A 22,292-nucleotide genomic window follows, 5' to 3' on the forward strand; every position below is an offset into this window, starting at 1 on the left:
CTGGAAGCTTGGGTTAAGTAAGGGCTTGCTTGGGGCCTTTGCACCAGGAGCTGTCCGAGGCAGACAGGAGCAAAGTGATACTTCTCCTAGTCATTGTATTCAGCAAGCATTTACTGAGTGTCCGCCTTGTGCGCGGCCCCGTGCTGGGCTGGCGATACCAGGGTGGGCAGCTTGCAGTCCAGGAGGTGTCATTTAGGATGAACCCTGAAAGAAGAGATGGAAATGGCTCTGGGAGGATGGAAGGGAGACATAGAAGGTTCCAAGCTGACAAGGTTTCTGTCATCATGAAGCAAAGGGAGCAGGGTATAGTCACCTAACATTTATTGAGCACCTCCCGTATACCACGCACTCTGTTAAATGCTTCACAAGCATTATCTCACAGCAAGCCTGTGAAGGCCCTACTGTCACACATCTCTGTTTTGCAGCTGAGGAAAACAGGCTCAGAGAGGTTAAGAGACTTGCCCAGGGTCACACAGCCAGGAAGTAGCAGAATGGGGGGTTCACACCAAGTCTGCAGTACTCGATTCTCTACCCTAAACCACTGCCCTTTACTGCCTCCAGGTCAAGGCCTTGGTGAGAGGGTGGTTTGGGCTGTAAATGACACCCACATTCTCACAAGGGCCTGGCTGTTAGCAGGGGGCACAGCCCGGGGCCATCTGGAAGTAGAGTTAAAACCTGAAGGAGAGGTGGGACTTGGCTGACCATTCAAACGGCTGATCGTTATCTGGGCACTTACTCAATTGGGAGGCCCCATGCTAGGGACCAGGACACAGATGAACGGGACACAGAGCCCCTGCCTTTGGTCACAAGGTCAGCAAACCTCTCCTGAGCACCTACTGTGTGCCAGCCCAGTGCAAAGCCCCAGGTCACAGAGATGAAGGCATTGCGGCCCCTGTTCCAGGGAATCTTTGTAATTAACGTACCCCTCAGGCATTCATCATGGGGCAAGCATTTAGTGAGCACCTGCTGTATGCCAAGGCCTATGTACAGAGGAAGAGGGTGCTCCGGCGCAGCAGGAGGGGGCTGGACGATCAGATGGGGGAGGAGGGCATCAGGGCCGACAGTGGACCCATCAGGCCGAGTGCGGGTCCTGGCCCCTGCCTGCCTCTGCAGCAGGCTCCCCCTTCATCCTTGCTTGTCTCCTCCTTTATGATCCAGACGCACCAAACTGCTTGCCGTTCACCCGCATGCGCGCACCTGCCCGGCTGCCTTCCGCGCCTTTGCTACCTCCCGAGCAGGCTAACACCTCCTTGTCTGTTACGATTCAGGGCAGGGAGCACCTCCCCACTGGCAGTTTCCCTGACCGCCCCCCAGTGTGGATTAGGGCCCTCTCTTCCTTGCTCCCCTTCATTCCCTGGACTCCATCCTGGGTCTAGGGACATTATTTTTAAATGTCCTTGTCCCCTTTCTGATCTGTGGGTTCTTGGAGGGCAGGGGGCCACCACTGATTTATTTATCTCCAGCATCTAGCACAGACCCGGTATACAGTAGGTGCTCAATAAATGGCTGATGGTCTGTGTTGACCTCATTCCTGCCTTTTTAGGGGAATGCTGAGAACCAGGGAGATTATTCCCTCCTCCCCCTGCCAATCCTATCCCCCTCTTACCCAGGCCCATCACACACCATTGTCCCTTAGCAGACTGAGTCCTGGGGGGACGCTCCTCCTCCGGGCAGCCACAGGCATGGCTGAAATCCCTTTGCGAGCAGGACGTTGTGCTTTTTGTTTTCTTTAACCCCAGAGCCTTGCACGGTGTCTGGGACATGCACACTGAATGAATGAGGGACCGAATGAACAAATGATGCATTGTTTTTCTTTCTGTAGGATGGACAGAGTTCGGACAGCCTCATGGGCGGTACTCAGGCTTGGCAGTGGGCCGAGCTGGGCTTGGTGCCACTAAGGTCTCGCTTTGTGACTTTGGTCAAGTTGCTTAACCTCTCTGGTGTTTACTTTGCCCTGAGTGTCACCCAGAGATGGGCCATCTGCTCTTCCTTTCATCCCTTCTAGGGGGATTGGAGGGAGGGCCTGCTTCTCGGCTACCAGGGCCCCAAACAGCACTGATGCTTTTGTTTGGGAAATGCAATCCCTGTGGGACAGGATGGAGCCTGTCCCCTGAGCTGTGACAGCCCAGGGGAGAGCCAATGTCTAGGAAAGGACACCTGGAGCAAGGATAATGCCTCGAACATGTGCTCATGGTGGGGTTTGCTGAGCGCCTTCACGCCCTTTGCCTGGTCTGATTATTTCTAGATGCTCTTATGCCCTTGGTGGGAGCAGGACAACTATTCTTTTTTTAAAATTGTGGTAAAATCCATATAACCTAGAATTCACTGTCTGAGCCAGTTCCAAGGGCACAGTTCGATGGCATTTAATACGTCCCCAGCAGTGTACAATCAGCAACACTATCTAGGTCCGGAAAAAAATTTTTTTTTTTAAGATTTTATGTACATATGTATTTGAGAGAGAGAGTGCAGGAGAACGAGCGCAGGAGCAGGGGGAGGGGCAGAGGGAGAGGGAGAAGCAGGCTCCCCCCTGAGCAGGGAGCCCGATGCGGGGCTCGATCCCAGGACCCCAGGATCATGACCTGAGCCGAAGGCATTTAACCGACTGAGCCAGCTAGCTGTGTGAGCCAGTGACGACCTCACATGGACAGCAGGGAAATCACAGGGTAGATAAGAGGATTCAGTGAAGAGATGCCCATGAAGTGCTTAGAGCTCAGTGCCGGGTGCACAGTAAGTACCCAGTAGACAGCGGCTCAGGGAGGTGAGTGGCGGCGTGCAGGAGAGGGGCTGGGGTCTGAACACTGACTGTCAGAAAGCATACAGCTCCAAGAGAGAACATAGGTGGCCCAGAAACCCAGGGGTTTCCTCTTCTTTCCCCATACCCAGCCTATCTGTGATGCCCGAGCGTTCCCATCAGGACTCTGAGCCTCAGTTTCCCCATCTCTAAAATGGCCATATGAATGCATCTAACAGTTTTGCCTTGAGGATGTAGTGAAAAAATGCATACAGAGGCGCTCGGTACGTGTTTAAATGCAGGCGGTGCTGGGCGTTGCTGGGCCCGGACCCCGGGGAACTAGGTGTCTGAGCTCTCCTCGAGGCCATGTGCTGCAAGTAAGCTTGGGTTCTCTCTTTGGCAGACGTACTCTGGCCTCTTCTGTGTGGTGGTCAACCCCTACAAGCAACTGCCCATCTACTCGGAGAAGATTGTGGATATGTACAAGGGCAAAAAGAGGCATGAGATGCCGCCCCACATCTACGCCATCGCCGACACGGCCTACCGGAGCATGCTGCAAGGTGAGCCACCCGCCAGGTGGCCAGGGTGCTGCGCGGGGTTGCTGCTCGGGCTGCCTCCAGGAGCGCCTGTTCTGTCCGGGCCCCTCCTGCCCACCCGCTGGCCTGCAGTCCCCGCCAAGAATGCGGAGTTTGGCAGGCGGCGCTGGGCCCCAGGAGCCTTGTGCCTGAAAAAGGGAAAAAGCCAGCCGAACATCTGGGCGTGCGGCTGGGAGGGTGAGGGTGGGGAGCGCAGACGGCTTGGGCAAATACGGGCATGGGCCGCTTGATGCCCAGCCTCTCTGCTGTCCCCGGGCCCGGCCTGCCGTCTGCAGGATGGTGCGGTGCCCTCCTCACCTCCCGAGGGAAGGGGGTGGCCATCAGCCCCGGGGCCCCAACCTGCCAGCTCTGCATTTGCAGCCCTGGGGGTGGTGTGAGAGGTCTTCTCCTCTCCGGCCTCAGTTTCCCCATCTGTAAAAAGGGAGTGATAGGGTCCACCTTGCAGCTTGTGGAGATTCTCTTGCAGCCTTGTCCAAACTCAAGACCTTTGCATATGCCCTCCATGTTTGTGTATTACTATTATTAGTGTTGTTATTACTATTATTAATGAACTTTTAATTGAAGTAAAATATACCTACAGGAGAGGGCGTAAACTGCACAAACTTAGTGTCCAGCCTAAAATTACCTTTGGCATATGTCTGCAGTCATAGAGCCACCACTCAGACCAAGATGTGAAATATTTCCAGAAAGTTCCCTCACGCCTCTTCCCAGTCAATACCTCCTCTATACCCTCCCAGAAGTAACTACTCTGACTTCTGTCACCATCAGTTTTGCCTGTTTTTAAACTTCATAAATATGATGTCCTTATATAACTTAATATTTTTCTCGTAAGCTCTCTCCCCCACAATCTAGTTCAGACTGAATAAAAAAGAGCACTATACTAGATTAGTTAAGAGCATGGATTCTAGAAGAGGGGTGCCTGTGTTTAAATCCCAGCTCTGCCACTCACCAGCTGTGTGACCTTGAGGACGCTACTTAGCCTCTCTGTGCTCTGCTTCCTCATCTGCAAGAGAGGATTATAATAACTGTGACCTACCCATAGGGCTGATGTGAAGATTAAATGTACGACTGCATAGTGCTCAGAACAGTGTCTGATACTTGGTCAAAACTCATGAAATGTAAACGATTATCATCATCCTGCACGAAACCAGATGCTACTCATGCCAGCTGTTTGGTTTTTTTTTAGAGATTTTATTTATTTATTTATTTATTTATTTATTTATTTATTTATTTATTTATTTATTTGAAAGAGGGGGGAGGGGAGAGAGCGAGTGAGTGGGGAGAGGAGCAGAGAGGGAGAGGGACAATGAGACTCTGCACCGAGCATGGAGCCTGATGCAGGGCTCAACCCCATGACCCTGAGATCATGACCTGAGTTGAAATCAAGAGTCAGACACTTAACCAACTGAGCCACCCAGGCGCCTCTGCTATGTTTTTTCCTAATGCACATTGAAGAGAACATACAACTATTAAAATTGAAATCATTAATCTTAGTGGCACCTAAAATCACTTCACCGTGCTTTACGGTACATGGAATTAGGGTATGTCCTGTGCTCAGTGTGGTGCCTGGTATGCCAGAAGCTTGAACCATAGAAGTTTGCCTTGGCAGGGCCTCTTCTCGGCCTCTATCTGAATAGCACTTTGGGTCACGGCACATGCCTCCTTTCACAAGAACACACATTTTCTTTTTCTTTTTCTTTTTTAAAGATTTTATTTATTTATTTGACAGAGAGACACGGCAAGAGAGGGAACACAGGCAAGGGGAGTGGGAGAGGGAGAAGCAGGCATCCCGCTGAGCAGGGAGCCCGATGCGGGGCTCAACCCCAGGACCCCGGGATCACGACCCGAGACGAAGGCAGATGCTTAACAACTGAGCCACCCAGGCGCCCCACATTTTCTTTTTTTTAATCATCAGCACAATTCTGTGAGATAGGGTCACTGTTACTACCTACACTTTATGAGAGAGACAGCCGAGTCTCTCAAAGGGCCTGGAAACCCAGGCCATGACCAAGTGGGGCCTCTCCCAGGAACGCAAGGCTGGTCCAAGATTCAAAAATCAGTCAATACAATGCCTAAAGAAGAAAAACCACATGATCGTATCAATGGATGCAGAAAAGCATTTGACAACATTCAAAATCTGTTCATGATAAAATCGCTCAGAAAACTAGGAGAAGGAGGGAATTTCATCAACTGATACAAGGCATCTACAAAAACATCATACTTAATAGTGACAGTTTGAAAGCTTGCCCCATAAGATGAGTAGCAAGGTAAGGATGTCCACTCACACCACCCCTAATGAACATTTTACTAGAAGTCTTAGCCAGGGTAATAAGACAAGAAAAAGAAATTGGGGCATCTCTAAGTTGTAAACTTCACCTGTTCAACAGCCTTGGTCCTCTCTCAGTAAATCCCTTTGCCTCAAAACAGTTGAACCCTTGCTTTCCTCCTCATGTGTTTTGGGTGCATTGTAAAAAGGGCAGTACCCATCACAGTGTCGCTGATCTTTGGGGCAGGGTGAGAGGATTTTCTTTCCTGTAAATGGATCTAGTCTTGAGACATAGGAGTTCTCCCATCCTTACACTTGGGAGAGGGCAACGGAAAAGGACTTGGCAGTCCTAAAGCTGTATATAATTTTATGTGACTATGAGGTATGAATAGTCCTAAGGTTATGAACCAGCAGCTGGTAGGCTGCATCCAGCCTTCAGATAAGTTTGGTTTGGGCCACACAGTTTTAAGGATACTTGAAGTAGTTGTCAACTTTTAACAACTGGGAAATTATACATAACAACTGTATGTATTTTTATAGGGGCATGAGTTTTCCAGTTCCCCAGTCCCTACCTGGCCTGGGGCACTTGTTTGTGTTAACAGCCCGGCCCTTGTGTTTGACTTTGCAACCTCTGAAATAGCTACCTCCAAGAGTGTCCTGAGTCAGGAATTGAGAACTCAGTTCTTAAGTGCCTGAGGGCAGGGATCCAGGTGTGTCCAACCTAGAAGGGCTCAGTAGAAGTGCCCCCAAGTTACTGACCGAATTACCCAAACCCCACGGGTATGACCCAAGCTGGATCATTGCAGACATGGGACTGCCATTACCTTCAAAGACCAGCAGATGGAGCCTTGCAGAAAGGGCCATGGAGGTGAAATCTCAGGTTGCGAAGGATGGCTCCTGGAGTTAGGTATGTGTCTTTGTTTAAAAAAAAAAAAAAAAAAAATTTATCTGTGGTCTCCCTTGATGGAGAAGTTTACAGTGATGGTTCACACACCTTTTTAAGGAAGCTGAACATCACAAAGTTATAGTATTCGTGTTGTTTGGAGTGCTTTTAGTTGCACAAAAATATAGCATACCATATAGCAATTAAAGTGGCTTAAACAATAGGAGTTTATTATTTCACATAACAAGAAGTGCAGGTTGGTGATTTCAGGGTTAGTTAATTCAGGGGCTCAAAAACAGACCTCTTTGGGATTTTCTTGGCTTCTTCCTCATGGTCACAAGATGGCAGCCATAGCTTCAGACATCATGTCCTCATGCTATGATGTCCAAAAGCCTGAAGGAAGTGGGATGTTAGGTTCTTTTCCTATGTCTCTTTTTTATCAGGGAGAAGAACCTTTTCCAGAAACTCCTCAGCAGGCATCCCCTTATGTCTCATTGGCTAAAACCTGGTCCCATGCCAACCTCTAAACCAATGGTTGGCAGAGGACTGGGATGTTAGTAATTGTTTGTAATTATGTCTCATTGGCTAAACCTTTGGTCACGTGCCAACCTCTAAAGCAATCGTTGGCAAAGGGGACTGGGACCTTTATAATTGGCTTGGACTATTCCTGGTTCTTTTGTGGAGCAGCTCCCACAAGCACGTTTTCTCTGAACATCAGAATGACATGAAATTCTTTTAGCAAAGGAGAAGGGGGAGTAGCAGGTAAGCCCTGCCACAGTGCTCTTAAAATACATATGTGTAACTTTAAAAAACCTTTAATATTTTACGTTCGTCCTAAAAAAAATTAAAACATGTATTTAAGCTAAAGAGAATATACCAGTGCCCATAATTCTGTCATCCAGAAATCACCACTGTTAATGCTTTGGTATGTAACCTTTCACGTGATAACTGAGCTGAACATCCTGAAATGGAAGAAATTTTGATTGTCTGAAAATAAGTGATTCCAGAAAAAAAAAAATCACTTGAAACAGGGACCCAAATCTCACTGTAAGGGGGAAAAAAAAGGGTTGACTGGGCTGGGGAAATGACATTGCAAATTGTCAGTCTGTTTTATCTACATATAATAGGAATTTGGTTATAATTGCAACTAGATGCTAAATCTTAGATTGAGTAGAAAATTAAGGGTTGATTTTTTAAAACTTTTTTGGGGGGGGACAGAATCCCAGGAGAGCATAACACAACGTTCTTCATGTCATGTTTGATTTCTGCAGCAGGAGCTAACGAGAATAATTTTTGCAGACTTATGAGAGGGGTCACCGGTTTTCTCAAGGGCTCTTCCATTTTGGGGGTGCTTCATAAAGCCCCCATCGTGTTGTCCTTCATGATGACTCTGTGATACTTTGTCGTGAATTGACCTGACTTTGTTTGTGTGGCCTTTCCAAGCTCATTGACTTTGCGACACATTGCACCTTCAGGGAAGTTGGCAGTTTTATGGACTTGCTGCTTCGTTCTGTGTGTGTATTGTGATGGTGGATGTTGCCAGCCAGTAATCGGCAAGATAAAGTGGCTGAGTTGGTGGGTGGCAGTGTGCAGGCCAGAGAAGGATGCCTCAGTGGGGTCTGATTTCCAAAGAGGTGGACTCTCTGAAGACTATTTTTGTGTTGTGATCATGTTTCAGCGTTATACTGGATGAGGAGGATCCCCAGTGTTAATACATTTCATTCCCTCTGGGCTCTATGTTATCACACAAAGTTACATAGTGAAATAGAAAATTACTTAGAAATGATGACACATTTTAATCCCCCAAGAGAAAGTGACAGCTGTGAGCACACACTTCCATAAAAGATAAACTTTATTTAGTTTAAATGTGAATCAACAGCTGCTCCACATGGGTTCATTTTGGCATTACCTGGTACTTTCTGGAAAACTAATGATAGACTCCAATGAAACAAATCATGGGGGGGGGGAATGCAAGCTTGAGAAAAAGAACTTTTTCTCTAGAAAGTGGAGGTTTGGTTTTTGCAAAGGAAGGTGTAGGCCCAGTTTGTGACTCCGCTGATGAAGGTCGTGATCCCAGGGGGTAAGGTCACTCAGCTGGGATCCACAATGAGCTTTCTGTCTTGTTGGTTCCTAAATCCTTTGTAGAACAAGATGAAGTGTGAAGAGGTGGGGTTGGGGAGAGACGGATAACACATGCACTGAATATAAAATGTAATGTTTGAATGTGTTACGTGAACCTGTAACTTCCTGAGGACCCATACCCTGCATAAGAGCCAGACTCCATCTTTGTCTGCCTATTCACCTCTGTATCTCCAGCGGATCTGCTGGTGCCTGGCACATGGTAGCTGCTCAGTTAGTATTTGTTGATGAATGGATGAATGAATAAATGTACTTAATCACTAATTCTACCCCAAATTCTCCTTTCTAAATGTGTCGATCTCCTTTTACTATGTCTAGATATATGTTGAGGACCCTGCTTCTAGCTTCTCCTTGAAGGTGATTACTACTGGAGCCTTCTGACCCACCCTGGCTACCCTCTATGACATGCAGCTGACATCCAGGACCTTCCTTATCATGCTTGGAATTGGCTCCACCCTCTCATGGTGGATTCCTTGTTTCCTGGTTTCCATGTCTTCCTCTTCCTTGATTTACTCTCCTATTTAAATGGAGCACCTTTTCTAGTATCTTCTCAAGTAAGGATGTATACGAGACAGATTGAGATCCTGCATATCTCATCTGAAGACTTGATGTGTCTCTAATATGTAAGGGCCAGATTAGCTGAGTTTGCAATTTTAAGCAACAAATAGTTTTCTTTCAGAATTTTTAAAAAGATTTTATTTATTTGACAGAGAGAGAGAGAGAGCACAAGTAGGCAGAGCAGCAGGCAGAGGGAGAGGGAGAAGCAGGCTCTCCGCTGAGCAAGGAGCCGGATGCGGGGCTCAATCCCAAGACCCTGAGATCATGACCCGAGCCAAAGGCAGATGCTTAACCGACTGAGCCACCCACACGCCCCTATTTCAGAATTTTTAAGGCATGGCTTCACAGCCTTCTAGCTTGCTTCATTGCTGAGAAGATAAAGGCCAATCTATTTCTTAATCCTTTGAGGGTGACCAAAAAAAAAAATTTTTTTTCTCTCCTTCTCTGGAAGTTTTTAGACCCTTCTTTATCCCCATGTTCATGATGTTGATGGGATTTGTCTTGGGTCTGTTTTCACCCATTGTGCTGGAGACGTCGTGGACGCTCTTCATCTGTAAACTCAGGGCTTTATATTCTGAGAAATTTTTGTGAATTACTTCCTTGATGATTTATTTCTCTCTGTGTTCTCTGTTCTGCTTTTCTAGAAGTCTTCTCATGTCCAGAACTGAACTCCGGGACTGTCCCTTTTTCATCTCTTTTTTATTCTTTTTTTCTGGGCAGTTACTTCAACTTTGTCTTACAACCTTTCTTTTAAGTTTTCATTTGTTATCATACATATTATATATACGATATACATATATACACACACACACACACACACACACACACATATATTCTTTTTCCATGCGATGTGATGTCCTTTTCCTTGGAGGATTCTTCTCCATGCCTAGTCAGTTTCCTCCAAGATGCTTATTTTCCTAGTGATTCGTTTCCACTTCTGTCTGACGTATTAGTAACTTTCTTCAGATGTCTGCTGATTCCTGGCTGCCCGTTCATCTGGGGTACTCCAGTGCAAGGTGGATGGATGCTGTGGGCTTGCAGGAGGAGCTTGCTGGTGATGAGCTTGGCTGTAGTTTGATCAGAGCTGGGCCATTCCACTGGGCCACTTCTGATAGATCTTTCCATCTTTTTTGTCCTTGGGCTGATCAGGTTTTTCAGGGAAGACTTATGCAATCGTCTCCCTGGCAGGTCAAGATCTGTCTCCCTTCATTGTGAGGGTCTAGTTAAGAGGCCAAGGGTTTCAAACTGTGGAATGAGACTTGCACTTCATCCTTTCACTACGGTCCCTAGTGCCACCCAGGGATTTTATTCTGCAGAGAATAAAATCTGCCTTCTCCTGTGGGCTGGGGAAGGGCAGTCACTTGGCTGCAGGGAGCATGCAAGGTATGTCTAGCAGCTTCTCAGACAGACTTTCAGCCCATCCTTGTGTTTGTAAGTCCTCCCTTGCCCTGTCTCCCCGAGCCCCCTGCTGTGGCCAGTTACTGAGGTTTGGCCTGGGGGCAGGGGATTCTGTGATGAAATAGGTTGCTTTCAGCTTTCCCCACCACCAGATTAGACTTCTTCTCTTTTCCCGGAACTGTCCTCATTTGTTCTGTTTTCTGGCCTCCAAGACTTCCTTGCTCTTCTCTCTTTTCCAGTTCTTCATTTCAACTTGAAAAATCCCTTTACTGTCATTTTACTCAGGTTTGGGGAGGGAGGAACTTGAACGGCAAGTGTTCAACCCACTATCTTTCAGTGGAAATTCTTTCAAAACTTCTTTTCCAAAGAAGTGATAATGATAATAGTGGATTTTTTTTTCAAAGATATATTTTTTAAGATTTTATTTATTTATTTAAGAGAGAGAGAGGGGCGCCTGGGTGGCTCAGTTGGTTAAGCATCTGTCTTCAGCTCGGGTCGTGATCCCGGGGTCCCGGGATCGAGCCCCGCATCGGGCTCCCTGTTTGGTGGGAAGCCTGCTTCTCCCTCTCCCACTCCCCCTGCTTGTGTTCCCTCTCTCGCTATGTCTCTGTCTGTCAAATAAATAAATAAAATCTTTAAAAAAGAGAGAGAGAGAGATTGAGAGAATGAGAGGGAGGAGGGGCAGAGGGAGAAGCAGACTCCCCCACAGAGCAGGGAGCCGATGCGGGACTTGATCCTGGGACCTTGGGATCACGACCTGAGTCAAAGGCAGACGCCCAACCGACTGAGCCACCCAGGCACCGCCCTCAAATATATTATTTTTTAAGTAATCTCTGCACCCAACTTGGGGCTCGAACTCACAACCCCGAGATCAAGAGTCATATGCTCCACTGACTGAGCCAGCCAGGCACCCCGATAATAACCCCACGCAGTGGGGAGTCTGCTCCTCCCGCTCCTCATCCCCTTGCTCATGCTCTCTCTTGCTCTCAAATAAATAAATAAAATCTTCAAAAATAATAATAAAATAAAATTAATTCTTGAAACTATTATAGTGCCCACATATGGACTCTAGAATAAAAACAATACTAAATTATAAAGTCAGGAAGGCCAACAGAGTTTTTACTTTTCCCCATAACATTTCCGTTGCTGGTTTTTATGAAACAGCAAATACCGAATCCTTTCAAAATTTCTCATTATTTTTCCCTCCCTTCCTTCCCGTGTGCGCGTGTGCACGTGGGCCTGTGTTTATAGGACTTGTCCGTTAATCCAACCCTGGAGGCAGGGGCTATATTATATGGGAAACTGAGGATCGGGGAGGCAAAGAACTTGCCAAAGGTCCCGTGAGGGTCAGAGCTGGATTTGAACTTGGCTCATCGGATGCCCAAGCCTGAGGCTTGCCCGGTCAGCTAGCTGTTGGGAGGAGCCCCCGATTGTCCCGTGGAAGGTGATTTGCTCCCGGAAGGTCTATCTTCTTACGCATGTGGGCTGTTGAAGGCTCAGCCCTGGTGAAGTGACAGTTAGCTGGCGGGGGTGAATTAACAGGATGCATGTGGGGAAAGCACCACCCCTGAGGCTTTCCCGACAAGCCACTTTGGATCTCCCTCCTCCCCTGCCTGGGTCCCCGCGGCTGGGGGAAGGGTGTGAAAGGCACATAGGATGTTGTCCTGATGTGCTGAGTGGAGCCATCAGGGTTTGTTGCTGGAAGTGTTTTGTCCTCATGTAATTAGCACCAAAGGGCCACTCTCGGGGATTAAAAAAGAAAATCACAGCTGACTGGCCTCTGTCAGCTCCCGAGGCTCTTGGCTGAACCCTCTTCAAACTGAAGAGAAATCTGGGAGGTGGCGTGAGCTAACCTCTAAGCTCTCTGCTTTGCAAGTTCCCACACTCAGTTGCGTCCCTCTGTCCGAGGGAGGTCGAGGTTGGCAGGTCCTGGGGGGGGGGGGGCCGGCTCAGGCTTACCAACCCCCCAGAGGCTGCTCTGTGAGCTTGGCAGAGAGAGGAAGAGCACTGATGTGTCCGGCCCCCTGCCACCCCCGCTCACTGCTCTGGAAAGCCCGCACGGCTCGGCTCTCTCCAGCACCATGAGCCCGCCCGTTTTACCGATGGACAAAACCGACCCTCAGTGCACTGAGTGAGTTGGCCCCAGAGCCCCATGCCCCACCTGGAGACGTCACCCTCTGCTGCCCTCGAAACATTGATTTCCCCTCTGAGGCCGTGTGGTAGTGGGGTGCTGTTAACCCCATTTCGCAGACCAGGAGACCGAGGCCCCAGGAAGGCTAAGGGACTGGCTTAGGCCTTCTCATTAGAAAGCTCTGAACTTGGCCTAATACCCTGTCCCCTTAGGACAGAATCGCTGCAGGCTAGAGCCACTGCACCAGCTCACTATTTTGGATGACGTGGACGATGGCCCTGGTGATGATCATAGCAATTGCTGAGGTCTTCCACATGTCGTGGGTAATTTTAAGCTTTGTGCATCCAGCCTCACTTCGCTGTTTTCATATCCTGGAAAGGGGTGGATTCTTTTTCCTTTTTTTTTTTTTTAAGATTTTATTTATTTATTTGAGAGAGAGAATGAGAGAGAGAGAGCATGAGACGGGGGAGGGTCAGAGGGAGAAGCAGACCCCCCGCCGAGCAGGGAGCCCGATGCGGGACTCGATCCCGGGACTCCGGGATCGTGACCTGAGCCGAAGGCAGTCGCTTCACCAGCTGAGCCCCCCGGGCGCCCCTGGGGGTGGATTCTTATCCTTATTTCCCTCATAAGGACGGGGTCTGGCCCAAGAGGTAGAGCCAGGAAGTCATTCCAAGTGGTGTTGCTCTAGAGACCGTGTTGCTACAACGTGTCCCCGCAGGGGGACCAGATGCATGGCTCCCGGCCTCTTGGAGGTTTTGCAGTGGCCCTCAGCTCTGTGTCTGGCCGGATGGCGGGGTGGGCAGTTGGGGGCTCCGTCCGCCTGGCTCGGTCATCACTGAGGCCCTGGGACATGTAGGTTTGCACTCAGAGTTATCACGAGAAGTTCACATTCTTTGCCAGGAAATGAGGAAGGGTAAAGGATCATCTGATTCTGATGACCCTTTTATGGAGCGCCTGTGGCGTCTTACTTACACGGAGGGGAGAGAGCTGGGGAGAATTTTTTTTTTTTTTTTAACAAGCAGTAAATGTTGAGTTGAAGAAGCAGGCATGCTGAAAGGACTTGGGAAGCTCTGGCTCTTTGACCACAGATGCATGCTCCAGCCTCCTCCCTCTGTGCTCTCCCAACCTCAGAGGGAATCTGGCTCCCCGTTCCCCCTTTGATTCAACAGTGTTGAGACCCCACCAGGGGAGGCGGGATGGTGAGGAGGGGTACCATCTACTTGGTGGGGACCAGGTGAAGGAGAAGGCAGGTATACAATCAAATCATCCGCACAAATACATGTGCTCAGGAAGGGAGTTTCCGGGGAGCTGTGAGGTGGACCCTGGGGCCTGTCAGTCCGGGAGGGCAGGGGGTAGGGGGCGACAAGTGGGTGTAACAAGGGAGGTGCATGTGGGATCCATAAGCTGGTGGGGCTGGAGCAGAGAGAAGGAGGGAGAGGGGGGCAGGTGCGAGCTGAGGCCCAAGGGTCCACCATGAAAATACTGGTCTCCCCAGACCCCATCTGTCACCTGCTATGAAAGACGCCAGAGCTTCCTGAGGGTCTGGAAAATTCCTGCTGGGCTCCAGCACAAACCCTCAGAGTATCTCTTCCCGCCCAGAATCTCTTCCTACCAGTTTTGCCGGAGGACAAGGGTAGGAGAGGAAGGCCCAGAGAAAGAGAAGGGCCCTGACCTGCAGAGTGTAGTGGGTTGGGGCATGGGCCCTGGAGCTGGGTTCAAATCCCTGTTCTGCCAATGCCCCCACTTCTTTGTGCCCAGTTTCCTCTTTTGTCCCGCGAGGCTAAGAACTGGGCCTACCGCAGTTGGTGCAAGGGTTAATTTGGACAGAGGGTGGGGAACACGCGGCTGCTCCCAGCGAGTGCCACAGGCGTTAGCTGAGGAGGCCCAGCACTGACATTCACCTTCACGTGTGGCATTGGGTAGGCAACTGCTCTTCCCCACGCAGGAGAGGCCGTGTCCTCCATTCCTTACTGGCCTGGGGCAGGGAGTGGTGACCCTACAGCAACATAGGTCTGGCCCCCTCCCTCTCACTGGGTCCCCTAGCAGTCTGGCATGGGAAGGAAGAGAAGCAGGGAGCCTGGGTCTGTTCTCGGTCCCAGCCTGGTTTTCTCCTTTTATGGTCAGCCTGCAGGCCTCTGGCTCCCCAGCCATAAACCACGAGCTTGTGTTTGGGATCGGGCCGAAATAGCCGGTCTGTGGGGAGCTGGGCGTCCCCTGAGAGTCTTCAGGCTTTCTTCGAGGGGGCGGACCACCGGAGTCCTTTATCTCCTCGGAAAGCTGACCCGCAGACTTGCACATCCAAGGCCGGACCCGAGTCCGGGGAGGAGGAGAGAGGCATGTTTAGGGGTGCGTGTGAGGTAAGGAGCACCCCAGGTCTCTGGGCTGGGTGATGCTGGAATGCCGGCCCCAGCCCCACACACCTCTGCTCCTGGGCTGTTGGACCCTATAAAATCCCTGTGCTCTGGGCCAGGCTTCCCAAGGCTGCTGGGAAAGCCTGTCCCTCTCCCTGGACTGATGAATCAAGATAGCCTGTCCGTCTGTCAGTCGGTCTCAAAATCATCCCTTAAAATAGCGGGGGTTGTCTGGGCCAGCCCCCTGCGGGGCATGTTTCTCTCTGCCTCGTTCTGATTGCAGGGGGTGTGGTTCCTCTGCCCCTCACCCGCTTCCTGACTCAGTTTTTCATGGGTTTCTTATCTGGCTCTGTTCCTGAGTGGGTTTCTCTTTTGGCTGGAAGTTGGAGGCACAGATATCTATATTCCCTGATTCCAGAACGAGGAGCTGGTGGTCGTGCCAGAGCCGGGCACCTGCCCCTGCAGATTTCCCCTCCACAGGAGAGGTGATACTGACCGCTGTCTTTTCCCACCGAGCCTTGCTGAGCTTTAAGGCTTGTCTTCTGTTTTTCTGCCTGAAGTCAAGGCCTGGGCAGGGTTGCTTCCTTCTGGAAACTCTGAGGGAGAATCCGGGCCACACCTGCCTCCTGGCTTCAGGGGGTGGCTGACCATCCTTGGCGTTCCTTGGCTTGTCTCTGTCCCTCCAGTCTCTGTCACCACCTTCATGCAGCCTTGTTGGACACTTAACCAACTGAGCCACCCAGGTGCCCTGCTTGGTCCTTTTTACTGGCTGCCTAATGTGCCCTTACCTGGCCGTACCAGAATTTAAATACTGAAAAATTGACTAGCTCATCTTCAGTGGACAGACCAGTTAAATGGTTTGCGTCTGGTCTTTTGCTACTGCTGATGTTGTTGCAGTGACCAACTCAGGCGTCTGTCGTTAGACACACACTGTGTGGGTGTTTCTGATGTGGATGTTTCTGGAAGGGTATGGAGCAGCCAGGAATCGTAGCAGAAGATGGGGGTATCCGTAGGAGTCAGTGCAGCTGACCTGGAAGATGGGACTGTGTGGGGATGGAGTTCTGATGCAGAAGGAGAGTGCTGTGTCTCTCTGTCTTGTTCCTGGGGCCCTTCTCCCTGCAAGGTCCCCCTGGCCCTCAGCTCAGGGGTCAGACTTGCCTGAATGGAGTGTCTCCACACTCCCTGAACATGGCGCCCGTAGGCAGCTGAGGTCCATGCTACCACCTCAAGGTGGAAAAACTGAGAGCAAGGAAGAGGAATTGAGTAGTCTTTTGGTACTTCTGCCTTTTATTGTGAGGATTTGCCTCAACCGGGTCACCAGAATGTCCATCTGTGATCTGAGAGAAGAAAAGGAGAATTGATTGGAGGTGGCACAAGGTCCATGGAGCTTGCCCAATCATCTCGTTCATCTTGCCCTGCGGTGGGCCAGATCTTCTCTATGAGATAGAACTCCCCCCTCTAGATATGGTCATTAATGTCCTCGCTGTTTCCCAGTGACACACAGGAACGGCCTTCTCCATATCCATCCATCCACCCATCTGTCCATCCATCCACCCATCCGTCCATCCATCCACCCATCCGTCCATCCATCCATCCATCCATCCATCCATCTTCCCATCCAGCCAGCCAGCCATTCATCTTCCCATCCATCCATCCATCTAACAAATATAATTGAGCACCTGCTATGTGCCAGGTACTGGAGCTACAATGTTTTATTTTTTAAGATTTTATTTATCTGAGAGAGAGAGAGAGAGCACATGAGAGGGGGGAGGGTCAGAGGGAGAAGCAGACTCCCCGCCAAGCAGGGAGCCCGATGCGGGACTCGATCCCAGGACTCCAGGATCATGACCTGAGCCAAAGGCAGTCGCTTAACCAACTGAGCCACCCAGGCGCCCTGGAGATACAATGTTAAACAAAACATATAACTTCCTACTTCCCCAATAAAGCTTGCTTTCTAATATGGGGAGACAGACAGTGTGGGCCTAAAGTGATGGTTCTTAGACTAGGTGTGTCAGGGGTGGTGGGCCGATGTGTGGATTTGAGATCTGATTCTTAGGAAGTGGGTCCTTCTATCCCAGACGCCACTCCATGCCCTGGTTCCTTCTTCCCACCTGGGCCTTAGCACAGCTTCTTCCTGGCCTGGGAATAGGCCTCACACCTTCCCTTGGCTGGGCCATGCTGATCTCCCCAAGCTGCCTTGTCCCCCAATGCCTTCCCTAGTCCCCTGCGGCCATGGCCCCTCAGGACCCATGTCCCATTTCGTGTGTGCTGTCGTACCTGGGGAGGCAGAAAGAACCCGAACTCTGACCCACGTGTTTCAGAACCCTGATCAGTCACCGAAGTGGCCATGTGACTTTGGGCTACCTAACCTCTGTTTCCTCAACCCTGAAGGGGTCAGGATCAAAGGCCACACGTGAGAAGTCCCCGATGCTCTATCTGGCCCAATAAATAGGAGGTTGGGGTTCAAATCCTGCCTCACCCACTGCTGTGTAACTCTGGGCAAGTTTAAAAGTTTCTGTGTGTCTCAGTTTCTCCATCTGTACAATGGGGATAAAAAGAGCCTATCTCGTAGGATATGTGAGGGTCTAATGTGGGTTAATACAGGTCAATGCTTAAAACAATGCATGGCATGGAGGAGGTGCTAGGTATTACATACGGTTATGTGGTATTTTTAGGGTCAGCGTCATGTCCAATACCTAGTAGATACCCTTAAAATATTTGTTGAATGAATGAATAAATGAGTCAGTTTTTCGCATGTATATCGAGCTTCCCCATGACGAAGCCCACTTCTTCTAGGTTTGGGGGTGTTTTTTTGCAGAGCTCACCAAGCTAAACTTTCTGTGTCTGGAGCTCAGGGCTTGGGAGCTGGGGGTCCAGAAACTGAAGGAAGCGAGGTCCAGAACTGGGTGCTTCTGCCTGAGGACTCCATGGTCTTGTGGGGCACAGACACAAGAAAACAGAAAAAAGCAAACCCGGGACAGAGCGCTCTGGAAGCACAGGTCCCTGTGGGACCAAGGGTGTGGAAGGTCACCCCTGTCTTGGGGTCAAGCAGGAACCAGTGAGAGAGCTCCTGAATTTCTATCTGGGAGGGACTTGGAGGCAGCAGTGGGATTCTGGAGGGGGCTGGGGGCTTTTCTTGGGGCTTACTCTCTCTACCAAGGTTGGCGATTTGTGATAGCTTGACAGCGTTGAAGGGGATTTACAGCCAAGCCACCCCCGGCTCCGTCACCGTGGCGGGGGCTTCTTGGAGGAGGTGTCATCTTTGAGGCTGAGGGACCAGGAACGGGCCAGGAAACAAAGAAGAGGGCAGCCTGAACAAAGGCAGGAGTGTGCTCGGAGGTGGGGGGCGGGTCACTGAGGCACCAGAGTGAAGGACACAGGGGTGCCAAGGCTGGGGAGGTGGGCTGGGCCAGTTATGGGAGGTCTTGGGTGCCATGCTCAGGACTGCGGGCCTTGTCTAAGGGCACTAACTTTTTATTTTTATTCATTTTTTTATTAAAGATTTCTATTTATTTGAGAGAGAGAGAGAGAGAGAGAGCACAAGTTGGGGGAAGGACAGAGGGAGAAGGAGAAGCAAACTCCCCACTGAGCAGGGAGCCTGATGCGGGACTCGATCCCAGGACTCTGGGATCATGACCTGAGCCGAAGGCAGATGCTTAACCGACTGAGCCACCCAGGCGCCCTGGACAGTAGCTTTTTAAAGACGACTTTATTGGGCACCTGGGTAGTGCAGTCAGTTGAGCGTCTGACTCTTGGCCTCTGCTCAGGTTGTGACCTCGGGGTCCTGAGATCAAGCCCCGTGTCAGGCTCCGCATTCATTGTGGAATCTGCTGGAGGTCCTCTCTCCCTCTCCCTCTGCCCCTCCTGCTCACGCTCTCTCTCTCTTTAAAATAAATAAATCTTAAAAAAAATGAAGATGGCTTTATTGAGATAAAATTTGAGTACCAAAAATTCATCCATTTTAAGTGTGAACTTCAAAGATCTTTAGTAAATCGATAGACTTAGGTCAGCATCACTGTAATCCAGTTTCAGAACCCCAAAGGCCCATTTGCAGCCCCTCCACGCCCAGCCCCTGGTGACCACCCGCCTGCTCTCTGACTTCACGGATTTGCCTACTCTACACATTTTGTATAAATGTGTATTTATACAATTTAATGTCCTATAATATGTGGCCTTTTGTATCTGACTTCCTTTACTTAGCACAATGTCTTTGGGGGGTCATCCACGTCATAGCATGTGTCGCTAGGACATCGTTGTCTTTATGGCTGAATAATATTCCCTGGTATGAATCTACCTCGTATTGTTTATCCATTCCCCAGGTGATGGGCACTTGGGTGGCTTCCACTTTTTAGCTATTAGGCCAACACTGCTGTGAATGTTCATGAGCTAGTCTTGCAGGGACACGTGCTTTCAATTCTCTTGGGTATATTCCCAGGACTGGAATTCTGGCCCTATGGTAGATTTATGTTGGACTTTTTAAGAAACTTCCAGAGTGGGAGAGTGTTAAGTTGCAGAGTGATCGTCAGCTCGGTGTGTTAGGAAGATCACTCTGAGAAGGGGTTCGGAGAAGCACGGGGCAAGACCCGGGGAGATCTCTGGCGCGGTGTGGATCAGGAGGGCCTGAGCACCGTGACAGCAAGGATGGAGCCAGGGAATGGATTTCAGAAACGCTTGCCACTTTGGCTTTGCCCGTCAGCAGATAAGATGCTCTGATTTTTCGGTTATGGCTAATTCGCCAATGGTTGAAATTGTCGGTAGCCGTCCCAGTATCCCTCGTAGGGCAGGAAGCGGGTTCCAGACCCTGGCTCTACCCTCTGAGGCCACTTTAAGAGTAGAAGGTGATTGGGCGCCTGGGTGGCTCAGTTGGTTAAGCGTCTGCCTTCGGCTCAGGTCATGATCCCAGGGTCCCGGGATCGAGCCCCACATCAGGCTCCCTGCTCAGCGAGGAGCCTGCTTCTCCCTCTCCCTCTGCCCCTCCCCCTGCTTGTGCTCTCTTGCTCTTTCTCTCAAATAAATAAAATCTTAAAAAAAAAAATAAAGAGTAGAAGGTGATCAGTAATGTCTGCTTAATCACATTTAATCTCACGATGCCCTATATTCCCTGCCGGGGTTCTCTGGGGTGGTCAGCAACAGAGACCGACTCAGCACTCTATCTAGGAGAGGAATGTATGGAGGGGAGGATTGTCAGGGAGCTCACAGATGGGGTGGGAAGACTGGAGAGCCACGCTCAGAAATGGCAGGAATGGGCTTCTCGGGACCTGGGGGCAGGAAGTGAGGGCTCAGGGCTCTGTCCACCCACTGTGCTTCCGCATCCTCTTGGCTGGGGGACCAAGTGGTGCAGCCACACCAAGACTGTATATGACGGCAGGGGTGGGGTCGGAGGCACATCTCCTAGAGGAACACAGGATGATGCTCTTCCCAGAAGAGGACATGCTAGGTTTTCAAACCCAAACTTTCTACTACCCTATATTCTAGATGCAGGAACTGAGGCACGGAGGGGTTAAGACTACCCGTCCAAGGCCACGGAGTTGAGAAGTGGCCGAGTGAGACCCCAGTCTGCTCTGTCTGGCAGAGTGGGCTCCTGGGACCCCCCCACACACACACACCCAGAACTGGAGGGGCTAGAATGCCCACTGCCTTCTGAACTCATCAGGCTTCAGCATCTTTCTGGGGCTGCCTCCAGGACTTGGGGGGTAGGGGGGAGTGCCGAAAGGAGCCTTGCTGTCCTCTCGGCTCTGCTCTTGGCCCCTGCGCCCTGGGCAATAAGCCCAGTTGGCCCCTCACCACCTTTGTTGGGGCCAGTGTGCAGGAGCTTAGGATTGGGTTGGGGGGGGGGGCTTGGGGGAGGCGCTATCTCCAGACCCTCTGCTCAGAGCTAATTCTAACTCATGGCCTTTTTTCTTTCTGTTCTCAGATCGAGAGGACCAGTCCATTCTGTGCACGTAAGTGGAGCTGCCTTTTCCTGTTTTTCTACAGTCGAGATCCAACCTGCTAAAGAGAAAGGTCCGCGAGGGCAGAGCTTTTGTTGACCTTCCCAGGCGCCTCATTCGTGTCTGGCACGGAGCAGAGCTGCGCTCAACTTTGGCTGAACAGAAGTCCTCACGCTGAGGCAGGCACACCCAAACTGTCAATGATACCTGGTGCCATCTTGTTCTGCAATGTCCCCCTTTCTAAAATGAGCATTTAGTGAGCACGTACTGCATGCTAGACCCTGAGCTATTTACAGACAGGATTGCATCTCTCTGCATAACAGCTCTGGGAAGGTGGAGGGCGTCTCTGTTAGTGAGGAAATCTTGGCTCGTATTAAATTACTGCCCTAACAAGTCGCAGTGAGCGAGCACATTTGTGCTGTATTTAGTGGTTGGTGTCACTGTGTCTTCGGAGACCCAAATACGTAGTCAGAGGACTATGTATTAACTCAATTTAGAATCACTCAGAGAATCTTCAGTTCTCAGGAAAAATCCCTCCTGTCATGGGCAGAATAATGAGCCTGCAGTGATCTCTACATCCTAATTTCTGGAAGCTGTGAGTATGTCAGGTCATGTGGCCTGGGGGCGTGAAGGTTGCCGATGCTATTAAGGTTCCTAATCAGCAGACCTTAAAATAGGGAGATTATCAAGATTATCCAGATGGCCCAGTGTCATCACAAGGTTCTTAAAAGTGGAAGTGGGAGGCAGAGCAGAGGGTCAGAGGGAGATGCAACGTGAGAACTTGACCCACGATTGCTGACTTTGACGAGGGAGGATGCCTGGGGTGAGAACAGCCTCTAGAAGCTGGAAAAGCCAAGGAACTGGACTCTCCCCTGAAGCTCCCAGAAAGAAAGAAATACAACCCTGCTGACACCTTGGTTTTAGCCCAGTGAGATCCATGTCAGACGTCTGACTTCTGGAACTGCGTGATCATAGATGCTGAGTTTCTAGTCATTTGTTATAGCAGCAACGAGACACTTGTACCCTTCCCTTCGATCCTAACCCTTACACCACTCCCACCATCGCTCCTTACTCAGCAGCTTTAATGGGGCCAGGCCTCCTGGTGGGTATAAGGCACCCGGGAATGAGCCAAAAATAAACAGGACCCCTCTTCTTAAGAGGGAAGTCAGCACTAGGACGGTAATCACACACTTGTCTTTTAGACTACCTGAACTTACTGCTTGACTTACCTTTTCAGAAACTAGAAAAGAAAACCACATACACATTTTCTTTTTTTTTTTTTTAAGATTTTATTTATTTGACAGAGAGA

The 22,292-nt window shown here is 50.1% G+C and overlaps 1 protein-coding gene across 5 annotated transcripts in view; it reads left to right on the forward strand.

Annotated features, from left to right (window-relative positions):
* The window catches only part of MYH11 (myosin heavy chain 11), a 109,247-nt gene that overhangs the window by 21,730 nt on the left and 65,225 nt on the right, over positions 1 to 22,292 (forward strand). For all 5 annotated transcript variants that reach the window (XM_025855636.2, XM_073899459.1, XM_025855637.2 and 2 more), the window contains exons 3-4: positions 3,135 to 3,291; positions 20,968 to 20,995. In XM_025855636.2, the coding sequence (XP_025711421.1) occupies positions 3,135 to 3,291; positions 20,968 to 20,995 (185 nt within the window). The remainder of the gene's footprint in view (positions 1 to 3,134; positions 3,292 to 20,967; positions 20,996 to 22,292) is intronic.

Source organism: Callorhinus ursinus, unplaced genomic scaffold (assembly GCF_003265705.2).
Source record: "Callorhinus ursinus isolate GAN/ISIS: 27379988/994484 unplaced genomic scaffold, GSC_fseal_2.0 scaffold13, whole genome shotgun sequence".
In the NCBI taxonomy this organism is placed as follows: Eukaryota; Metazoa; Chordata; class Mammalia; order Carnivora; family Otariidae; genus Callorhinus; species Callorhinus ursinus.